The sequence below is a fragment of the Lissotriton vulgaris genome, chromosome 2_1 (assembly GCF_964263255.1).
Source record: "Lissotriton vulgaris chromosome 2_1, aLisVul1.2, whole genome shotgun sequence".
Lineage (NCBI taxonomy): Eukaryota > Metazoa > Chordata > Amphibia > Caudata > Salamandridae > Lissotriton > Lissotriton vulgaris.
The window spans coordinates 377,304,704-377,323,550 of record NC_141687.1 but is presented as its reverse complement, the minus strand read 5'-3'; the positions used below and the strand labels follow the sequence as shown (position 1 = coordinate 377,323,550).

Here is an 18,847-nt window from a genome sequence, read left to right as displayed (position 1 = left end):
CATTGGCTGGATGCAAAAGCAGAAAACTCACATAGAAGCCCTGAAATACTTATAGTGGTCAGGTGGCATGCAGTGCTGTGCATGTGTTTTTTTAGCTTATATGTTTTACGCTATGTCTTTATTATGCCTTCTAAGACTAAATAGCCATACCCTTGCTATTTAATCTTAGAAGTTGTAGTGATTTGTTCCCTCTCAGTCTATGCCCTTCCCTTCTGTCACTGCACATTGCATACCAGTGACAGTTTAGCATGTTGGTGCTCTCACCTCAGATTCCATGAGGGGCGCTTGGAGAGAAAGATGGAGTAGAGATATCTACTTACTGCATGAGCTTATTTTATCTAAAATTTTAACTCTGGCAACGGGGATGGGATGACTGAGCAGGGGACACTCGTGGCCGCTCTCCGCCCCTGTTGATCTTGACTCTTCTCAGACTGATATCTGCAGAGTACAGCCTATGGCAGTTTTCGAAAGCTGCATGTCTATTACTTTTGCTCCTCTCCCATGATTGCCATTATGGTGGACTTGTTGTTCTTAATCTGTGAGCCATGTCAGGTGGGTCATACGGCTACTAACTGCACCTTGTTATGTTCTTGCCCTGGCTTGCACCTTCCTGTGACGTGTTTGCTCTGCGTTTCCTCAAAGTTATGAAGCTGATAGTCGTGGAGACCTCTGTGCTTTTATTCTGACATAGCTTGACTGTTTTCGCATAACATTTTGTCCTTTTTCCTTGATGGTAGTAAATCGTGACTTTTAGTTTTATATTACAATGCGAAGTAATTCATAGTGTGACTGGCGTTTGTGGAAATTCAGATGATTTTTCGTTGTGTACCTGTGCAGATATTTTATGGGAGTGTACTCAGTTTGACAGGCTGTGGTGTGCGGGGTTTCAAGACGCATTGTGGTGCGCAGAGCTACTAGCTCCGGTGTTTCATGCAACGTTTGGTCGTGCTGCTAATTTCCACTCATGTTAGCACACCTGCATTCTTTTTAAGTTCTAAATTTTTCTTCAGACACTCATTACAAGAGGACTCTTCAGCAGACATGCTTCTGCGTTTCCCACGTATTCTTTCCCTGATGTGCTGCTGATCTCCACATGCGCATAACTTCACAATGCATTGCTTATTCGAGCAATCAGTCACTGCTGAACAGCTGCCAACACATCTTTACTATTGTCTTCCTGAAATTTAATCGACAGTTAAAGGGACAGTTTCAGAAATTAAAATAGCGCACATAAGCATTTACAAACGGTTTGTGTGTCTTAAGGTAATAGACACACCAATTAAACTATTTGCAATGACGGTTTCCGAAATCTAAACGTGCGTATTACCAGTCCTTAAATATCTTCTGTGTCATACTGTGTGTCTTTATGGTGATACAAACACCTAATTCAACCATTTAAGTGATTGCTCTTCTACACTTACATAAATGTATGTACATCTACAATAATTCAGCATATTCTAACTGTGGTACACACTATATTTCTTCACATCTAATAATTTATTCACAATTTGGAACTTAAGTTTTTCCATCTTCTGCAAGAATTTGTTTTTTACGACGGTGGCATGCACATCAAACTGTCAACTTTTATCATTCAAATTAGCAATTACTAAAGTAAAGAATACCCTGTATATGTGCATTATCAACACGAATGGTATTACAGTTAGGAATTTGATAGCACAATATTTACACAATTATGCATTACTTAACTTTTTATGCTGCTTTCAACACTTACCAGTACCATCATAGAATCCACTACATATTGTGTTTACTATATTAAGTCACATACTTTTCATTTTCATCACTATGGGAGCGCTTATAATTTTCCAACCACCACCCTTTCTTAATGACATAGGTGAAATGTTTTAATCATATTTGATTGCTATGGCAGGAAGTGCATTCCTATCAGTATGCAAACAGCATATACTTGTACAAAATCTTGGTACCCAAGGAAAAAATGATTTTGAGAATTTGATCCCACAACTGATATAGATGAGAATGATGAAGTACAATTGGGTGAAAGATAGCTGGAGCGGAAATAAATTCAATTACCTTAAATGTGTGTTATTTTAGATGGGTGTGACTGTTTTTACAGACTCCTGTTCCCCATTTACCCTTATAAATCAAGGTGTGTTAAGTGAGTTATTTCATAATAATGAGTATGTATTGGAGCCTACTGATATTAACCTAGGGGGGTATAATAAAGATCCCATGCCTTTATACGGTATGAATAGAATGTGCATTACTTTCAAAGAAAGCTCCACCGTAGAAAAAGTGTACATAGCCAAGCACAGATCCAACTTGTTAGTTTGGAGGCACAAAAAAGAGTTAAGGATCAAGCTTAATCGCAATAGTGAGGAGCAAGTTCTCTTAGTGGAAAGATCCCTCAGTGATAAGCATACTTGTGACAAACTTCCTGAGTAATTTTCCCAAAAGTTGTGATTACCTCATGATTTCCAACACAAAGTAAAACTCAAGTCTAATGCTGTACGTGTAGTAGACAAGCCATGTCCTATCCTCCACCTTATGAGAAAACTACTTGAATTAGAAATACAAAAACTTGTTGTAAGGTGTTATAGAACCCATTAAGTGTTCTGAATGGTTAGCTCTAATTGTGGTGGTGAACAAACCTAATGGCAAATGTATTCGTACATGCGTTGACCTGGTATGCTCACAGCCAATATTTGGGTTGATAGACATTGTCTACCCAGAATCAATGACATGTTATGCACCTTGAGGGATGCTAATGGTTTCAAGTTTTTTAGACTTATCCATTGCCTATTATCATGTGGAACTGCAACCAGAGTCTAGATCATTTACATATTTTATTACACCATTAGGAACTTTCAGATTTAATCAGGATGCCTTTTAGATTGGTATCTGCTGCTGCTGTTTGTATTGAATTGTGTTATCTAAGTAATGCAAACAAGGTCTAACTATTAAAAGAAAAAAATGCTGAATTGGCATGGGCTCTGTAGATTATTTGGGACACACCATTCCTAAGAATGGTGTCAAACCGAAAGTCTACTTACTAGAGGCAATGAGCAATGCTCCTCAACCCACAAACAAGGATGAATTAAAATCTTTTCTTGGTTTGTGGAATATATGTCTAAATTCATAACATATTTGTAGATATCACAGACACTTCAAGAGCACTCCAAAATAAAGGAGCACCATTTCCTTTGAATTTAGATTGCCAGGCAGCTTTTGATCAGTTTAAAGAAGCCATAATCAAATCACTCTTGTTGGGTAACTTTGATGTAAATTACAAGACCATATTGACCAAAGATACCGAGGTCTTGGAGCCACTTTGTCTCAGGTTGTAAGGGGGGGGGGCAGATCATAGTGGCATGTGCATCACGCTGTTTGAAGTGTGCAGGACAAAAATAATCCACCATTAAACGCGAAACGCTTGATTGCTCTACGGCCATTAAACACTTTAGTTTCTTTTTATGGAGTTAGCACTTCACATTAAGAACTGATCATAATAAGCTCCTTACATTCATATTTTCCACCAAAGGAATTGAACATGACATACCACGAACAGCCAAATCGGTGCTGGGATTAGAAGATTATAATTTCAATATGGAATATGTTCCAACTACATGCAATTTAGTTGCTGACTGCCTTTCCTGTAAGTCTTTAAAACATTGTGGCAATGATTCATATGATAGGGATCCTGTATTAAACCCTTCTGGCACAACTATTGTTACAGATTAACGAAAAGTATACATGGAAAAAGTACCAGGCTACCTATGGTAAAAGAAAAGATTTGGAATGGTTTCTGGCACAGCTATTGTGACAGATTAATGAAAAGTAGGCATGGAAAATATACTGTGCTCCCTATGGTAAAGTAAATTATTTGGATGGTTGGCCTGCTAAGTGTAATGACATACCCAATAATGTTAAATACTTTTATGATGTGAGAAATGAGCTCAGTGTTATGAAAAATAAAATCTATTGAGGAGACAAGTTGGTGCCTCCCAAATGTTTGTGGTATAGAATAGTAGATTTGGCCCATGAAGGTCATTTGTACAGTGGTTTCACAAAATCCAAGGCAGGAGCACATTATTGGGTACCAGAAATAGATGCATTAAACAAGAATATGGTCCAGGATTGGGACAGTTACTCATAAAGGGACGAAATTGAAGTCACCAGAAAATGTTGTATTTAATCTATTGAAGTCCCTGATAATCTTTGGGGTAAATTAGCAAAAGGATAATATAAGACCTATTAATTACTCTTCAGCACTGAAGACTTATTTAATTGTACTAGTGGATTATTATTCACATTGGACTATGAAACAACAAGTTATGAGCATAAATACATCTACTCTGATTAAATTCTAGAGCAACACTTTTCACTTGGAGGGCATACCCAGTATTTTCATTAATGACAATGGCGTGCAATTCATGTCAAAAGTAATGAGAAATTGATGGTCAAAATTACCTATAACTCACATGAAAACAGCTTGCTATTGCTCTAAAGCCAATGGCTTGCAAGAAGGAGTAAACAGAATATTGAAGGCATGCATACAAAGAGTAAATGCTTTGAAGAGTCCAGTTGATTATACTTCCCGAGAGCTAGTCATATCCGTGACTCGCTCCTCTCCCTCGGGCTGAGTGGTCGCTCCCCAGTGTCCCTCTGAGACATTTGGTATCCTTGTGCCGCTTTGCATTCCATAACTGCAGTATTATTTGTGCCTGCTGTCTGCCTGATCGCCGCTTAGCTTTACTTGCTTTACTTTACTAATGAAGTGCAAGACTGGCTGACAAAGAATCACCTGAAACTCAACCCCCACAAGACAGAAACACTCCTCATCTCAAACAAAGAAGATAACCCTCAAATCACCGAGTGGCTAAAGTCGATCGATGCTCTCAAAGGTAACCTCACGCTAGCCGACTCTGTTAAATCCCTGGGCTTCACCCTAGACCCCAAACTAACCCTGACAAACCACATCAAGAACTCAGCGAAAAGCGCATTCTTCAACCTCAGACTTTTGAACAAAATTAAACCTTACATCCCCAACAAGGACCTCAAACTAGCCACGCAATCTCTAGTTTTATCAAGACTGGACTATGGGAACTCAATCCTAACAGGCCTCCCCAAATCGCACCTGGCACCACTAAAAACAACACTACACGCGGCAGCAAGAATGATCACAGGCTGCAAAAAATATGACCACATCTCCCCGGCACTCAAAGAACTCGAATGGCTCCCTGCGGAAATGCGAAGTACCTTCAGAACGGCCTGCCTAACCCACAAGGCCCTCCATACCGGCAAACCGGAATACCTGGCTAACAAGCTCAAAAAAGCAGGCCAAGCCAGAAATCTGAGAAGCTCTAACTCCCTGCTGCTCATCCTACCAAAAACCAGAAGAAAAAGAACTGCGGACTGCTCTTTCTCAGGAAATGCCCCCAAAATATGGAACGCCACCCCCCCGCACATCAGAACTCTACCGTCCTATGCAGAATTCAAGAGCCAACTTAAATCCTTGTGCCTTATCCGCTCCCTTGGTTGTGGATAACTTGGAGCTGCAAACACCCCAGAATCCTTGCGATAATGCTGAATTCAGCACCAAGAAGCCCTGCTGTCCGAACTTTTCTTCCTTCCAAATTGTCTCGCGCCGATTGCTTTTATTGGGTTTGTCTCATGCTGTTCTCTTTTTCTTGTCCTCTACTGTGAAGCGCTCTGATACCTTCGGGTCTTGTTAGCGCTATAGAAAACTTCTAAATAAATAAATAAACTTGCACTTTGAATAGTTAATTTTGCTGACTTGACCCTGTTTGCGCGTTGTGCCGCTTTGCATTCCACAACTGCATAATTATTTGTGCCTGCTGTCTGCCTGATCGCCGCTTAGCTTTACTTGCACTTTTATCAATTATTTCTGCTGATTTCACTCTGTTTGCGCGTTTGTTGTGCTCCCCCCTCCGCCTCCATTTTGTTTGTTGTTGTCGTCGTCTGTAGCCCGCCCCGCCTCCCAGCTGAGCCGCCCTCGCCCCTCCCCCTCCACTATCCACATATGACAGCTGCTCCCGCGCGCAGCGTTTACGCGCAGCGACCGCGCCCAATCCGCGTCGAAGGTGCGCCAAAGGTAAGCCCGTCTACGCCCGTCCGCGCCTGGCCCGCGCCCAGCGCCAGACCCCCTGTTCCTCGCATTGCCCAGCCCTCCCGCATTACCTACGATGCCACCACCCTCCTAGCCCTTAACCCCGGCCGTCCCCCCAACTGCGTCCAAGCCGCTCCTGGACACACCCATGGACCTTTCTCATGCTACTCCTGCAGATTCATCGGCACCGTCAACATCTCCGCTACGATCACACCTCAGATTCCCGACCCCAACCACCTACAATGCATCTTGCTCAACACCCGATCGGTCCACAGGCACGCCATTGACCTATGGAATCTACTAGACACCATCTCTCCGGACGTCGCCTTCCTAACAGAAACATGGATGAACGCCTCCTCCGCCCCAGACATCACCATTGCCATCCCAGAAGATTATAAGATCATACGCAAGGACCGTACCGGCCACACAGGAGGAGGAATCGCTATCGTCCATAAGAAATCCATCCACATCTCAACCAGCTCTGACGTCAACCTCGCCAACTCTGAACACCTTCACTTCCAGATCCACATCGACCCCAAGACCACACTCAGAGGCACCCTCCTTTACAGGCCACCAGGACCCCGCGCACAATTTAGTGAGGACATCACGGACTTCATCACCCCACACGCCCTCCCCTCCAAAGATTACATCCTTTTGGGAGACCTCAATTTTCACCTTGAAAAGAACAACGACCGCAACTCCACCACCCTTCTGGACAACCTCGCCAACCTCGGACTTAAACAACTGGTCACTTCCCCCACCCACATCGCAGGTCACACTCTCGACCCTATCTTCACCTCCAGCAATCATGTCTCCTTCAGCCACACTACGGCTCTCCTCTGGACTGACCACAGCTGCGTTCACTTTTCCTACAACAAGCCTAAACCCAACAACCACCCCCAACCAACTCTGCAAAGAAACTGGAACAAAATCACCACCGACCAAATCTCCTCATCGCTTCTTCTAAACCCCCCAGCCCACTCCTCAAACCCCGACCAAGCCGCCACCAACCTCACCCTATGGCTATCCAACAGCGCCGACATCCTAGCACCACTGAAAAAGCAACAAAGCAAACTTGGCAGCAAGAAGGCATCATGGTTCAACGATGATCTTAAGAAATCCAAGAAACTATGCCGCTCCCTTGAGAAGGCCTGGAAAAAAGACCCAACCACCAGCACCAAGGACGCCTTCAAAAACGCCACCCGCATACACCACCAACTGATCCGAAAAGCCAAGAAAACCGCCTTCAAGGAACGACTAGATAACAACGCCCACAACAGCAAGGAACTTTTCAACATCGTCAAGGAATTTACCAATCCCTCGGCCAACTCTAACGACATCACCCCCTCTCAAGCACTCTGCGACTCCCTAGCCTCATTCTTCCACAACAAAATTGCAGACATCCACAACAGCTTCGACAACCAACCCGAAGACCAACCCACCCAACCATCTGCGGAACCTCCACCCCCCTCGAACATCCTTAATGACTGGAACCCAATCTCCATTGAGGACACCATCCGTCTGATGAACTCCATCCACTCAGGATCCCCCACAGACCCATGCCCTCACCACATCTTCAACAAAGCAGACTCCATCATAGCACCGCACCTCCGAGACGTCATCAACTGCTCCTTCAAATCCGCCACCTTCCCGGAAAGCTGGAAACACGCTGAACTCAGCGCCCTTCTGAAAAAACCCACAGCGGACCCCACCGAACTCAAAAATTACCGCCCCATCTCGCTCCTTCCATTCCCGGCCAAAGTCATCGAGAAAGCTGTCAACAACCAGCTCGCCGCCTTCCTCGAAGCCAACAAATCCCTCGACTCCTCACAGTCCGGCTTCCGAGCAAAACACAGCACTGAGACCGCCCTCATCGCAGCAACAGACGACATTCGAACTCTACTGGACAATGGAGACACAGTCGCCCTCATCCTCCTCGACCTCTCCGCATCCTTTGACACAGTCTGCCATAGCACCCTTCTACAGCGCCTCAAAAACGTTGGAATCCAAGGAAAAGCTCTGGAATGGATCACCTCGTTCCTCACCGGAAGAACCCAGAGAGTCCGCCTTCCACCATTCAAGTCAGTGGCCACTGAAGTCATCTGCGGCGTACCACAAGGATCCTCACTCAGTCCCACCCTTTTCAACGTATACATGAGCCCCCTCGTGGCCATCGCCCGCCAACACAACCTCAACATCATCTCCTACGCGGATGACACTCAACTGATCCTATCACTCACCAATGACCCTAGCACCGCCAAAACGAACCTTCACGAAGGAATGAAAGAAGTAGCCGAATGGATGAAACACAGCCGTCTGAAACTGAACTCAGATAAAACAGAAGTCCTCATCTTAGGTACCTCCCCCTCCGCATGGGACGACTCTTGGTGGCCAGAAGCCCTTGGAAAAGCACCCATCCCGACAGACCACGCACGGAACCTAGGCGTCATCCTGGACTCCTCACTTTCAATGAACAGACAAGTCAACGCCGTCTCCTCATCCTGCTTCAACATTCTTCGCATGCTCAAAAAAACATTTCGTTGGATCCCCACCGAAACTAGGAAAACGGTCACCCACGCCCTGGTCACGAGCCGACTGGACTATGGAAACACCCTCTACGCCGGGACTACCGCCAAACTCCAGAAAAAACTCCAGCGAATCCAAAACGCCTCAGCCAGGCTCATATTAGACATCCCGCGTAAAGAACATATCTCTGGTCACCTGAAAAACCTCCACTGGCTTCCCGTCAATAAGAGGATCACTTTCCGGCTCCTTACCCACGCACACAAAGCACTATACGAAATCGGACCAGAATGCCTCAACACACGACTGTCCTTCTACGCCCCCTCCCGCCAGCTTCGATCTTCCAACCAAGCCCTTGCCACTGTACCTCGCATCAACAAGACCACCATGGGAGGTAGATCCTTCTCCTACCTGGCAGCTAAAACCTGGAACTCACTCCCCACCCACCTTTGCCTTACCCAGAACCACCTAGCATTCAGAAAACAACTTAAAACGTGGATATTTGACAAGTGATTCCCCACCCCTCCTTAAGCGCCTTGAGACCCTCTGGGTATGTAGTGCGCTATATAAATTCTATGACTTGACTTGACTTGACTGATTGCATGAGTGGCTCCCTTTGTGGCATTAAAAGGTAGACAGCCTGCTACCCAATTATCCTCGAGTTATCTTAACCTGTGGTGACATAGTATGGGTCAATAGAAGTGAGATAAGTAGAAAAGTGTTGGCCTACTAAAATAAGTATAAATCATTGATCAATAAGAGGCAAATCTGGCCAGTAGGTGATTGGATTCCTTTGCAAAGAACAGAGAATTGTAGAAGGAAATGGTCTACCTTTTCAAACCCCATGCAAATAATTGATGTCAAACCTAATGTTGTAATTGTTGACAATGAGCAAACGTGAAGCATGGACAGAATAGCCAAATGCTCGTTTACACTCATAACTAAACAAGGACTGTCTAATGGTGTGTTCCCTCTCAGTGTTTCCCCTTTCTTCTGTCACTGTACACTAAATACGAGTGGCAGTTTTGACAGTTGGCGGCCTCACCTCAGATTCCCCAAAGAGGCCCGGCGAGGGATGGGATAAAGAGCGTATATTTATCACGTGGGCTTCTTTTCCACAGGATTGCAACAACAATGCCTCTTTAAAAGAGCTTTTAGTTACGCTTCTTTGACATGCTCCAACTTTTTCTTCACAGAAAAAAACACTGCATAACAGTTAAGCATAGTGCTACAATACAGGCCAGCAGGTCAAAATGCAAAAGAGAAAGGATCTGGCGCGGGCACAGTGGGGTGGGGGGAGATGCGCCATCGTTCAGAAGAATCCTTTCCCTTACCTCTGGCGTATCTCTAAAATCTATCCTGATATACCTGCCGTATTACTAGAAATATAGGGTAGCAGCGGACATAATTTCTACCTCGTTGTTAGCTTTAACTGCATTGAGTCTGTCTGCTCTTGGACTCGACAATCTCTTGATTACGCCTGCGTTTGGCGGCGCTAGTGGTTGGCGTCGAGCTTGAAAGATTGGGCTGTGTATGTTTTGTCGGATCGTCGGCTGTTGGAGCGATTAGTCTTGCCTGCGCCGACTTCCCAGCGTGCCGTAGCTCTGGTCGGATTGGCGGCGCCTGTGACTGACTACACGTGCTTCAGAGATGACGGAAGTAGAAGCAGCCGTACCGCGGGCAGGGGGTGAGCGGAGGGTAGTGGTGCGGAGGAGGGCATGGCTTTAGGGTGCCATCCCCCAATATGGTGCATGCAACTGCTTTTAATGTTCTGCCTCAATGCTCATTGGTGTGGCAGTGCCGAGGCCCTGTATAATAACGGAAAGTGTGCTCTTGTGCCCTAGTTGCTGCTGGTACATGTAGTGATGAGATTCTAGAAGCTGTTGTGCTAAGTCCGTAGGCTCTTGAGCCTGTGGGTTTGAGACCTAATGGTGCAACATAGCGCTACGTATTGACTAGGTCCATCAAGCTTTCACACAACATGTATGCGCGCAGAAGCCAATAAAGAAATATTGTATTGTGTGCATGAACTGATGTAATGAATCTGAAGTGTGGAGGACCCGTGACAAGCTCACTCTAAGTGTGTTTGGGACCTGAGCCCTGTCTTTCATATTGCAACATTTATATAGCGTTTCTACCTTGACGTGGTGCTCTGAATCGCTTTCCTACCTGGATAAGCACACTGATTCGCCAAGTAGGGTGTGCGGATCTTTGGTTTGAAACTATTTGGGAAGTGTTTCCATATTGTGCGTGATGATCACAGAAGTATGGTTATCGTACCACTGGGTGTAGCACCTAGCAGTGTGATGGATGAAGTGTGAGAGACAGGCACGCCGTTTATGGTTTTCAGTAAGCTGACCGCTTTGACCAACCCTGCAGGTCTCTTTATGGTAATTTTTAGTTTCACAGTCCACTTAGCTCGTTACTGCACTGGGTTTTTTATTCTGAGATATCTTGTTTAAAGTTTATGTTCCCATGCAGGCATACATTTGGAGGAAGACATGGATTATGGATCTGAGATCTGTAGGGATGGACCTTGCTACTACATACATCCAATATCTCAGATGTAAAATGTGGTCATAGTATGTGCAGTCTGTCATGCTGCATACTGGTTTTATTGTGGTCTATGTTGTGAGGGCGGTTTTAAGTTGGTGCTGGTTTTTAAACCAACAGGTGACGTGACTTAAAATCCTTTGGTTATATTAGAAAAGTGATGGTTGAATATCTAACATGCTCGTTACTGGTAGCTGAAAAAGTGGGGGATATGGCAGATTGTCTTGTGGACAGATCTGTTTAGCAGTCATGAGCCCTGTTCTGCTTGTGCACCTGTACAGGGATGATTTTAGGAGTTCTAGCTAGTCAGCCAGGCTGTAGTGGTGCTGAATCTTGTTCAATCTCGTGTTTGTTATTATCACACTTACTTCAATCAAACTATTTTACTTATTTCAATCAAACTATTATTTGCCTGTAGGCAAACTGTATACCCTGATTAGGCACACACGCCACCTAACCAACCATGCTATGCTCCGTCATTTCGACCATTCTTTAAGGCTCGATGTGAGAGAGTGGTTATTTCCTAACCATCCAGGATTTCTCAAATCAATAAAAGCGGATCTCAAAACATTGAATATTATTGACTTCTTTCTCCACACCACCATCATGCTTTTGTCAGAACAATGCTTATGCGTGTCCCTACCAACTGGTGTCCTTATCAGACACACATAATTATCTGTTCCAGATACACACAGGCACTGGCTGCTGACATTTATTGAGTAGGGCCGACATTTATTTTTTCTTAGAAACGTGATCAAAGACCATGATTTCTAGGTAGGGTTATACAAATTACCTTACTGAGGCAGTACCCAATCTGCCAAGGTGTGGACTGATAATTACATTAAAGTGAGATGTTGTCTGTAAAGCTGTTGTAGAGCCAACTTGCTCTAAGGCTTTCCAAATACCATGTTAAACCTCTGCTTCCAATAGGTTGAAGTAGTAAAGTGTACAATGTTTTTTAATAGGATCTTAAACCTAATCGAGAATATCATACACTACGCACACTGGAAAATTTGCTAATAAAATATACGACCATGGGAATGTGGACACACTTATATATTATTATGTTTTATTAGTATTTATTTATCACTTTACTTGCAGCTAACATATGAATCCATGTCGTCATGGACAACATTTTTTCTTTCATAGGCTTTCCTTTCACAACATAATGCATTCTCAGGGTTATTTGTATTCATTTATTTCAACAAACCAATTGTATTAAGACACCTGGAGTAATGATTTCTAAATGGAGTCCCTGCTGACATTAAGCCACACACGGTAACCTTCTCATTGCGATCTTTCCTTCATCAGCTACCCTTCTTTAACAAATTCTTTTTAGACTATGATGGCAGAACCCTTTTGACTCCATCTCAAACCGATCTTTAGAACAAGGGACTAATAAATTGTTGATGGATTATTTAGTAAAAGATACGTGAATAGTGTGAGAGTTAGAGTGAAAAGAAATGTTTACTGCTTTTTTAATTGTTTGTAGACACCATTGCTTTTTTTCCGCGTTGATCCAGTGACCAGTTTGCTGACAGCACAGGGGTAGAATTGAACAGGACCCCATGACTAAATATTTGTTTAGTAAATCTCCAACTCAGTTTTGCTCGTATTAGAACAGTGTTTCCAAAATACATAAATTGCATGAATAACTTCGTCCTACACGATGAACTGGCAAAAGCTGTGTATATTATCATGCAAAACCATGTTTAGTTTAATTATGCACCCTTGAAGTTCTGAACTAGGCTCAATAAAAGGTATTTTTTAGTAGCATTAACCAAAGGACACAGAACAACAAGCTGTGAGAGTCGAATTGGTGTGAAAGATTATAAAAGCTTCGTATGCTCCAAAAAGAAAGATTGGGAAATCATAAAGCATCTTAGTTTGAGGGAACTTGAGATGGTAACACAATTGCCATTTTGGCTTATTGTGCTCTCTGCTGATAATAAAGCGTTCTGCGCTAAAGGGACATATAAAAGACAATCCACAGTATTTTTTTCCACCTTATGCAAGCAATCCTGAAGTGGCCCCAATCGGCGGTGCTTGTCCTGTCAAAGAGGAGTTGATTGGAAACCCACACTATATAACTTTCACTTTTAAGAGGGTTCATCATGCTGATCTTGTGTGCACTGCTGGTGTACCATACGGTTACTTATTATGGCTAGGATTTCACTATCTAAAATGGTTATGTTACCCCAGCTATTGTACTTTTTTGTTTACCCCCCCCCCCCCCCCCCCCCCCCGGTTTTGATGACTGCTAGTTAGTTCCGCTCGCTGAACTCCCTATTGCGAAACTTGGTGTGGGGTGGCGGGCGCCCGAGGGTGTGTTTGAAGACGCTGCAACATCCCCTATCAGAAGGAGGGTTGGGAGTACTGAATTTTGAACTCTACATGTTGACCGCCCAACTGCAATGGCTGGCACAATGGATAGAGGGTGTGAATGAGGTAGGCACTTGTCTGGCAGATCCAGATCCTCGCCCTAGCCTATTGATGGCAAAACTGTTAGTACCAACAACGCCCACCCAATACTGCTCGCTACTGCAATGTACTGTCTTGCAGGCCTGGAAAAGATGCCAGAACAAGCTGCAGCGGACCCCGAGATACAGGCCTATGCTGCCCCTTGTGGGCTTGCCCCTCGGTGACCCTAAGACAATATTTACAGCCATACATTTGGCTCTCTGGACGGAGGCAGGGTTGGAAAATGTGGGGGGTTGCTACCTTGATAAAAATGAGATCCCATTTGAGGAGTTATTGGACAGTTGCAGACTCGGCAGTCTCTGCAATATGAGGCTCTGATTTGCACCTTCAGGAAACTATGAGGAAGAGGGAGAGAAGAACCTGAGACACACCCAGTGTTGCATACCTTACTTACCCTTGGCTCGGAGTGGCATCTAGTGAAATGGTTCTACGCTACTTTAACTGCAGCTTCCCTCGGGTCCCTGTGCGAACTGTGGAGGAAATGGGAGAGAAACGTGGGTAGGGAGCTCACAGATGAAGAATGAGGTAAGATCCTGCAATCCCCCCCAAATATCTCCCATAATACGGGTCTGAAGAATATCCAATTCAACTTCATACACATGTCCTACATGATGCCCCACCGCCTTAACGTTACTTTTTTAATTAATTTTTTTATTTAGAAAGTTTTATATAGCGCGAACGTGACCCTTGGGTATTAGAGCGCTTCACAGCATATATAACAAGAGGTAGATTAGCAATACAGAGTACATATACATGAGGTAGATTAGACATACAGTTACATATCGTTATCATAAAGGGAATGAGGTAGGTAGTTATAGTTCCCTATATTAGGTGTGACCTATGGCTACAATTCAACATAGCATTGCCCTACTGGACTGAGGTAGGTTAATTATGCTTTAAGTAATAGTCGTATCACACTGGTATGAGGTAGATTCGGTTAGTACAACACCGTGATTACATAGTGCTAAGTTTTCAACCTGCGCCTCTCCCCAATTTGGCATACATGTTATAACTGTTCTTCGATATCCTCTTAACTTGAATGCTAAGATCCTGTGTAGACCGTACTGCCTTGGCTTTGATTGTACGATCTGCTTCTAGTTCTCTCTGTGATCTAGCCTCTAGATCGTTACTGCCTACTGGACATTGTTTCTAGTTTCCATTCGATGCTCCGTGTAGGCCCTTTCAGCAGTGGTGGCGTTGAAGTCAGTACTTGACTATCCAAGGAATTTACTCATTAGGAAGCTCTTCGCTTCCTTTTTGAATGTAGTAGTGTTAGTAATTTTCCTGATATTCGGAGGGAGTGAGTTCCAGACTCTGGGGGCTGCCCCAGAGAGCGCTCTGTCATAGGTTTTCTTCTTCCTGAATATGGGTGGCCTCAGCAGCAGCTCCTTTGCACTTCTGGCAGGTCTGCAGCCTCCCGATATCTCGATCTTCTGGGCCAAGTAACTCGGTGTTTTGTAATGGAGTGCTTTGTGGATGATACATGCCATTTTAAATTGGATTCTGGCTTCATATGGAAGCCAGTTTAACGCTTTTAGGTGAGGTGAAATATGGTCAAATTTCCTCAAACCGGTGATGAGCCTTGCAGCTGCATTGAGGTATGCTTTTAGTGGTGCCGTGGACATTTTTGGTAGGCCTGCTAAGGTTGTACATCCGTATTCAATCCTTGAGATAACTAAGGATTGAGTAGCCAGTTTGAGGTCTGCCGACGAGATGAACGGTTTCACTTTCCTTAAGTAGTTCAAATGAAAGCGTGCACTTTTTGCCATTAGTCTGATGTGTGCTTTCATGTCTAGATTCTTATCCAAGGTGACTTCTAATGATTTGGCTGACTCCACCAGCGTAGGGGTGCAGTTTAGTGCTGTGATCATTTTGGTCCACTCTATCGTCTCTGAGTTGTTCTTTGGTGGTGAGAATAATAGGAATTCAGTTTTTTGAGCATTCAGCTTCAGGTGATTACTGGTTAACCAATAAATTGTCTTTTTTAAGGCCTCATTGATTAACTTGATGTCCTCTAGAGATGCTACTTTGATGTAAATCTGCGTGTCGTCCGCGTACATGTGATAGGATATGTTTGCGTCATGGAGGATTTCTGTCAGAGGTTCCACGTATAGGTTAAAGAGTGAAGGAGATAAGGTAGATCCTTGAGGGACCCCGATCAAGTTTGGACAGGAGGGGGATAAAGATTGGTTGATCAAGAATCTTTGCGATCTGTTCTGAAGGAAGGATTCAAACCATTTCAGAACCAGTCCTGACATTACCATCCTCTTGTGGAGCCTGTCCAGTAGTTTATCATGATTTACTGTGTCAAAAGCAGACGATAGGTCTAGAAGGACCAGTAGGCATGTTCTATTAAGATCAAGGGCCTGTAAGGTGTCATCCGCAATATGTAGGATCGCTGTTTCCGTACTGTGTCCTGTTCTGAATCCTGATTGGCAGTTGTCCAATAGTCTGAAGTTTGTGATGTGTTGGCTTAGTTGATTTTGTACGCATTTCTCGATTAGTTTGGCCAGTAATGGAATATTGGTAACTGGGCGAAAGTTATTAGGATCCGCTGGGTCCGCTGTTGGTTTCTTGATCGGTGTAACTTGGCCTGCTTTCAGGCATTTTGGAAGGATCCCTTGCGATAGAGATGCGTTTATTATTTTTGTCCATATTGGTATGATGATGTGGTTGATATTTTGTAAACATTTGGTGGGGAGTGGATCATTGAAGTGTTTATTTGGTTTGATGTCCGCTAGTGTTTTGGCGATGGTATTCTGATCATATGTTTTGAAGGTGTCCCAATGCGCTTTGTTTTTAGTTTCCTCAAGGTCATTCGTCTGATTATTATTGTGCAGGCTGTGTGGTTGGATGAGTAGGTTGTTCGCTTCAGATTTGAGCTCTGTATCCAAAGTGGTGGCCTTGTCGGTGAAAAATTTAGCGAACACTTCACAGCTCAGAAGGGTTTTAGTGGTTTCTTGGGCCGATTTTGCCGATTTGTTGGATTGTTGCTTTAGGACCTCAAATAGTTTCCTTGGTCTGTTTTTGGCGTTATCCAATTCTGATCGAATATATTCCTTTTTTGACTTCAGGATCTTTTTGTTGTAGTCATTTCTTATTTTTCCTAGTGTTTTCAGCTCTGGTGTTGCCGGGTTTTGTCTCCATTTCCTTTCGGCCATTCTTAGTTTCCGTCTATCCTCGTTCAGTGCATCATTAAACCATGGATTTTTGTCCTTTTCCGACACTCTTTTTAACTTTAGTGACATAGTGGTGTTAACTATATTTGTGACTGTTGTGTTAAAGTGGTCTATTAGGTCATTCACGTTCTGCATGTTATTCGGTAACTTGAGATCTTTCTCACATTCCTCTACTAATCGTTCGATATTCAGCTCCTTTGTCTCCTGGGTCCACTTTTTGAGTTTAGTAGGCTGCTTAGTCTTTCCCCTTTTCATCGTTGGCATTAGGAAGGTTATGGCGTGATGATCCGACCAGTCGCATGGCATAACTGATTGGATCTGTATGTTATTGCTTCTTGAAATTATCCAGTCAAGAATTCCTCCTTTCGAGTGTGTAGGTTGTGTGCATGCTTGGGTAAGGTTTAATTCAGTCAGGAAGTGGGGGGGGGGGGATTTGCAAAAATACCCAAGATGTACTCAAACTGATGCAGATTTTATGCATATGACTTGGGAATGTCATTGCATACGTCCATACTGGGAGGCAGCCCTGGCCACGATTAAAAGTACACAGGGACAGGTATCGGCCCTCACAGTGCAGGTATGTCTGCTCAATCTCTTCTCTCGACCACAAATACGCAATGTCGGGAACATCCAGAAATGTGGATTCTTCTTGCTGACACAGTTGTGCAGAACCGCTCCATTGCCGACTATCTGGCTGGATGCTGAGCTGTTTAAAAAAAAGTTGTGATGGTCCTGGAAGCTACTGTGTTATTTGTGGCTTATAGCGTCTTTCCAAAACGCCTATTGGCAAAAGATTTTTTAGGAGAGGATTTTAAGTGATCAGAAGTATTCCCACCTGCAAGAAGGCTTCCAGAAGTTTTAAAAATCTGTGCTGGCTCGAAGAGTGTTACAATATATTTTGTAAAAACAGAAACCTAACCATTAACAAAGCAAATGTTTTGCAATGTGGCCTATAACTCATCTCAGAGCTTTAGATCTAAGGAATCTTCTTTGTGGTTGCTGCTTTTGAGGGTCTTTGAATTTTGATTACCTGGGTGAACAATTGGCAGTTGATGCTAAATAGTCCAAATAAATCAATAGGTGCTGTCAGACCCTGTTTGCTGGGGCCACAGGACAGGCTAGGGATAGTAGGCAACAACCATGGTCTTTGGTGTCATTTGCCTCTGGCATCCTAGGGTCCTTTATGCTTTGGCTCTGCAAACGGGACCAAGGGCACCCTTTCTGCACTTGACTCTCCGAGTAGAACGGGGGACAGTAAAAGGCTTCTCTTAGAGCAGGGGTCTCCAAACCGGTCCTGGAGGGCCGGATCCATGCCAGATTTTTTGGATATCCCCATTGAGATACATGTAGTAATTTAAAAAATCTGGCATGGATCCGGCCCTCCAGGACCGGTTTGGAGACCCCTGTCTTAAAGGTATTGTGGGGACTAGAGACTCAGCACTCAACAATCACCCAACAGATACAATAACCACCTGCACACATTTTCGCCACCATTTGAGGCTTTTAGCTGCCGTTTTTGAGCTAAATTGGGGTTAGGGAAATCTTCCCACGGCGGCCATCTTGAGTGTGCCCAGAGTGGTGTGAGCGCTCTAGTGGTACATATAAAAGGAGCCCTGTGACAGTGCTCGCGAGATTTTTTGCCTGCCACCAACAGGAAATGCTATGTGTGAATGGACAACATTAATGCTGTATTGTCAGCTGTTTTAGAGTTATTTTACTAGTTTTTCTTGTGATTTTAAAATTGTACTTTTTCACTCCGTGTTTGCAGACAGCATACCCCTAGGCCACCTGCACACATTTTTGCCACCATTTGAGGCTTTTAGCTGCCGTTTTGAGCTAAATTGGGGTTAGGGAAATCTTCCCACGGCGGCCATCTTGAGTGTGCCCATAGTGGTGTGAGCGCTCTAGTGGTACATATAAAAGGATACGGTCACCCTATCGCGCTAGCGGTCGCGTTTGCGGAAGCGCCGTCCCTAGCGCCGGAGTCTCGCCTGAGTCAGCCCGT

At 44.1% G+C, this 18,847-nt stretch overlaps 1 protein-coding gene across 1 annotated transcript in view; it reads left to right on the top strand.

Annotated features, from left to right (window-relative positions):
- Window positions 1-10,217: 10,217 nt before the first annotated feature.
- DPH1 (diphthamide biosynthesis 1) overlaps window positions 10,218-18,847 on the top strand; it is a 1,562,622-nt gene continuing 1,553,992 nt past the window's right edge. The window contains exon 1 of the mRNA XM_086955191.1: window positions 10,218-10,316. Within this exon, the coding sequence (XP_086811317.1) occupies window positions 10,280-10,316 (37 nt within the window). The 5' untranslated portion in view covers window positions 10,218-10,279. The remainder of the gene's footprint in view (window positions 10,317-18,847) is intronic.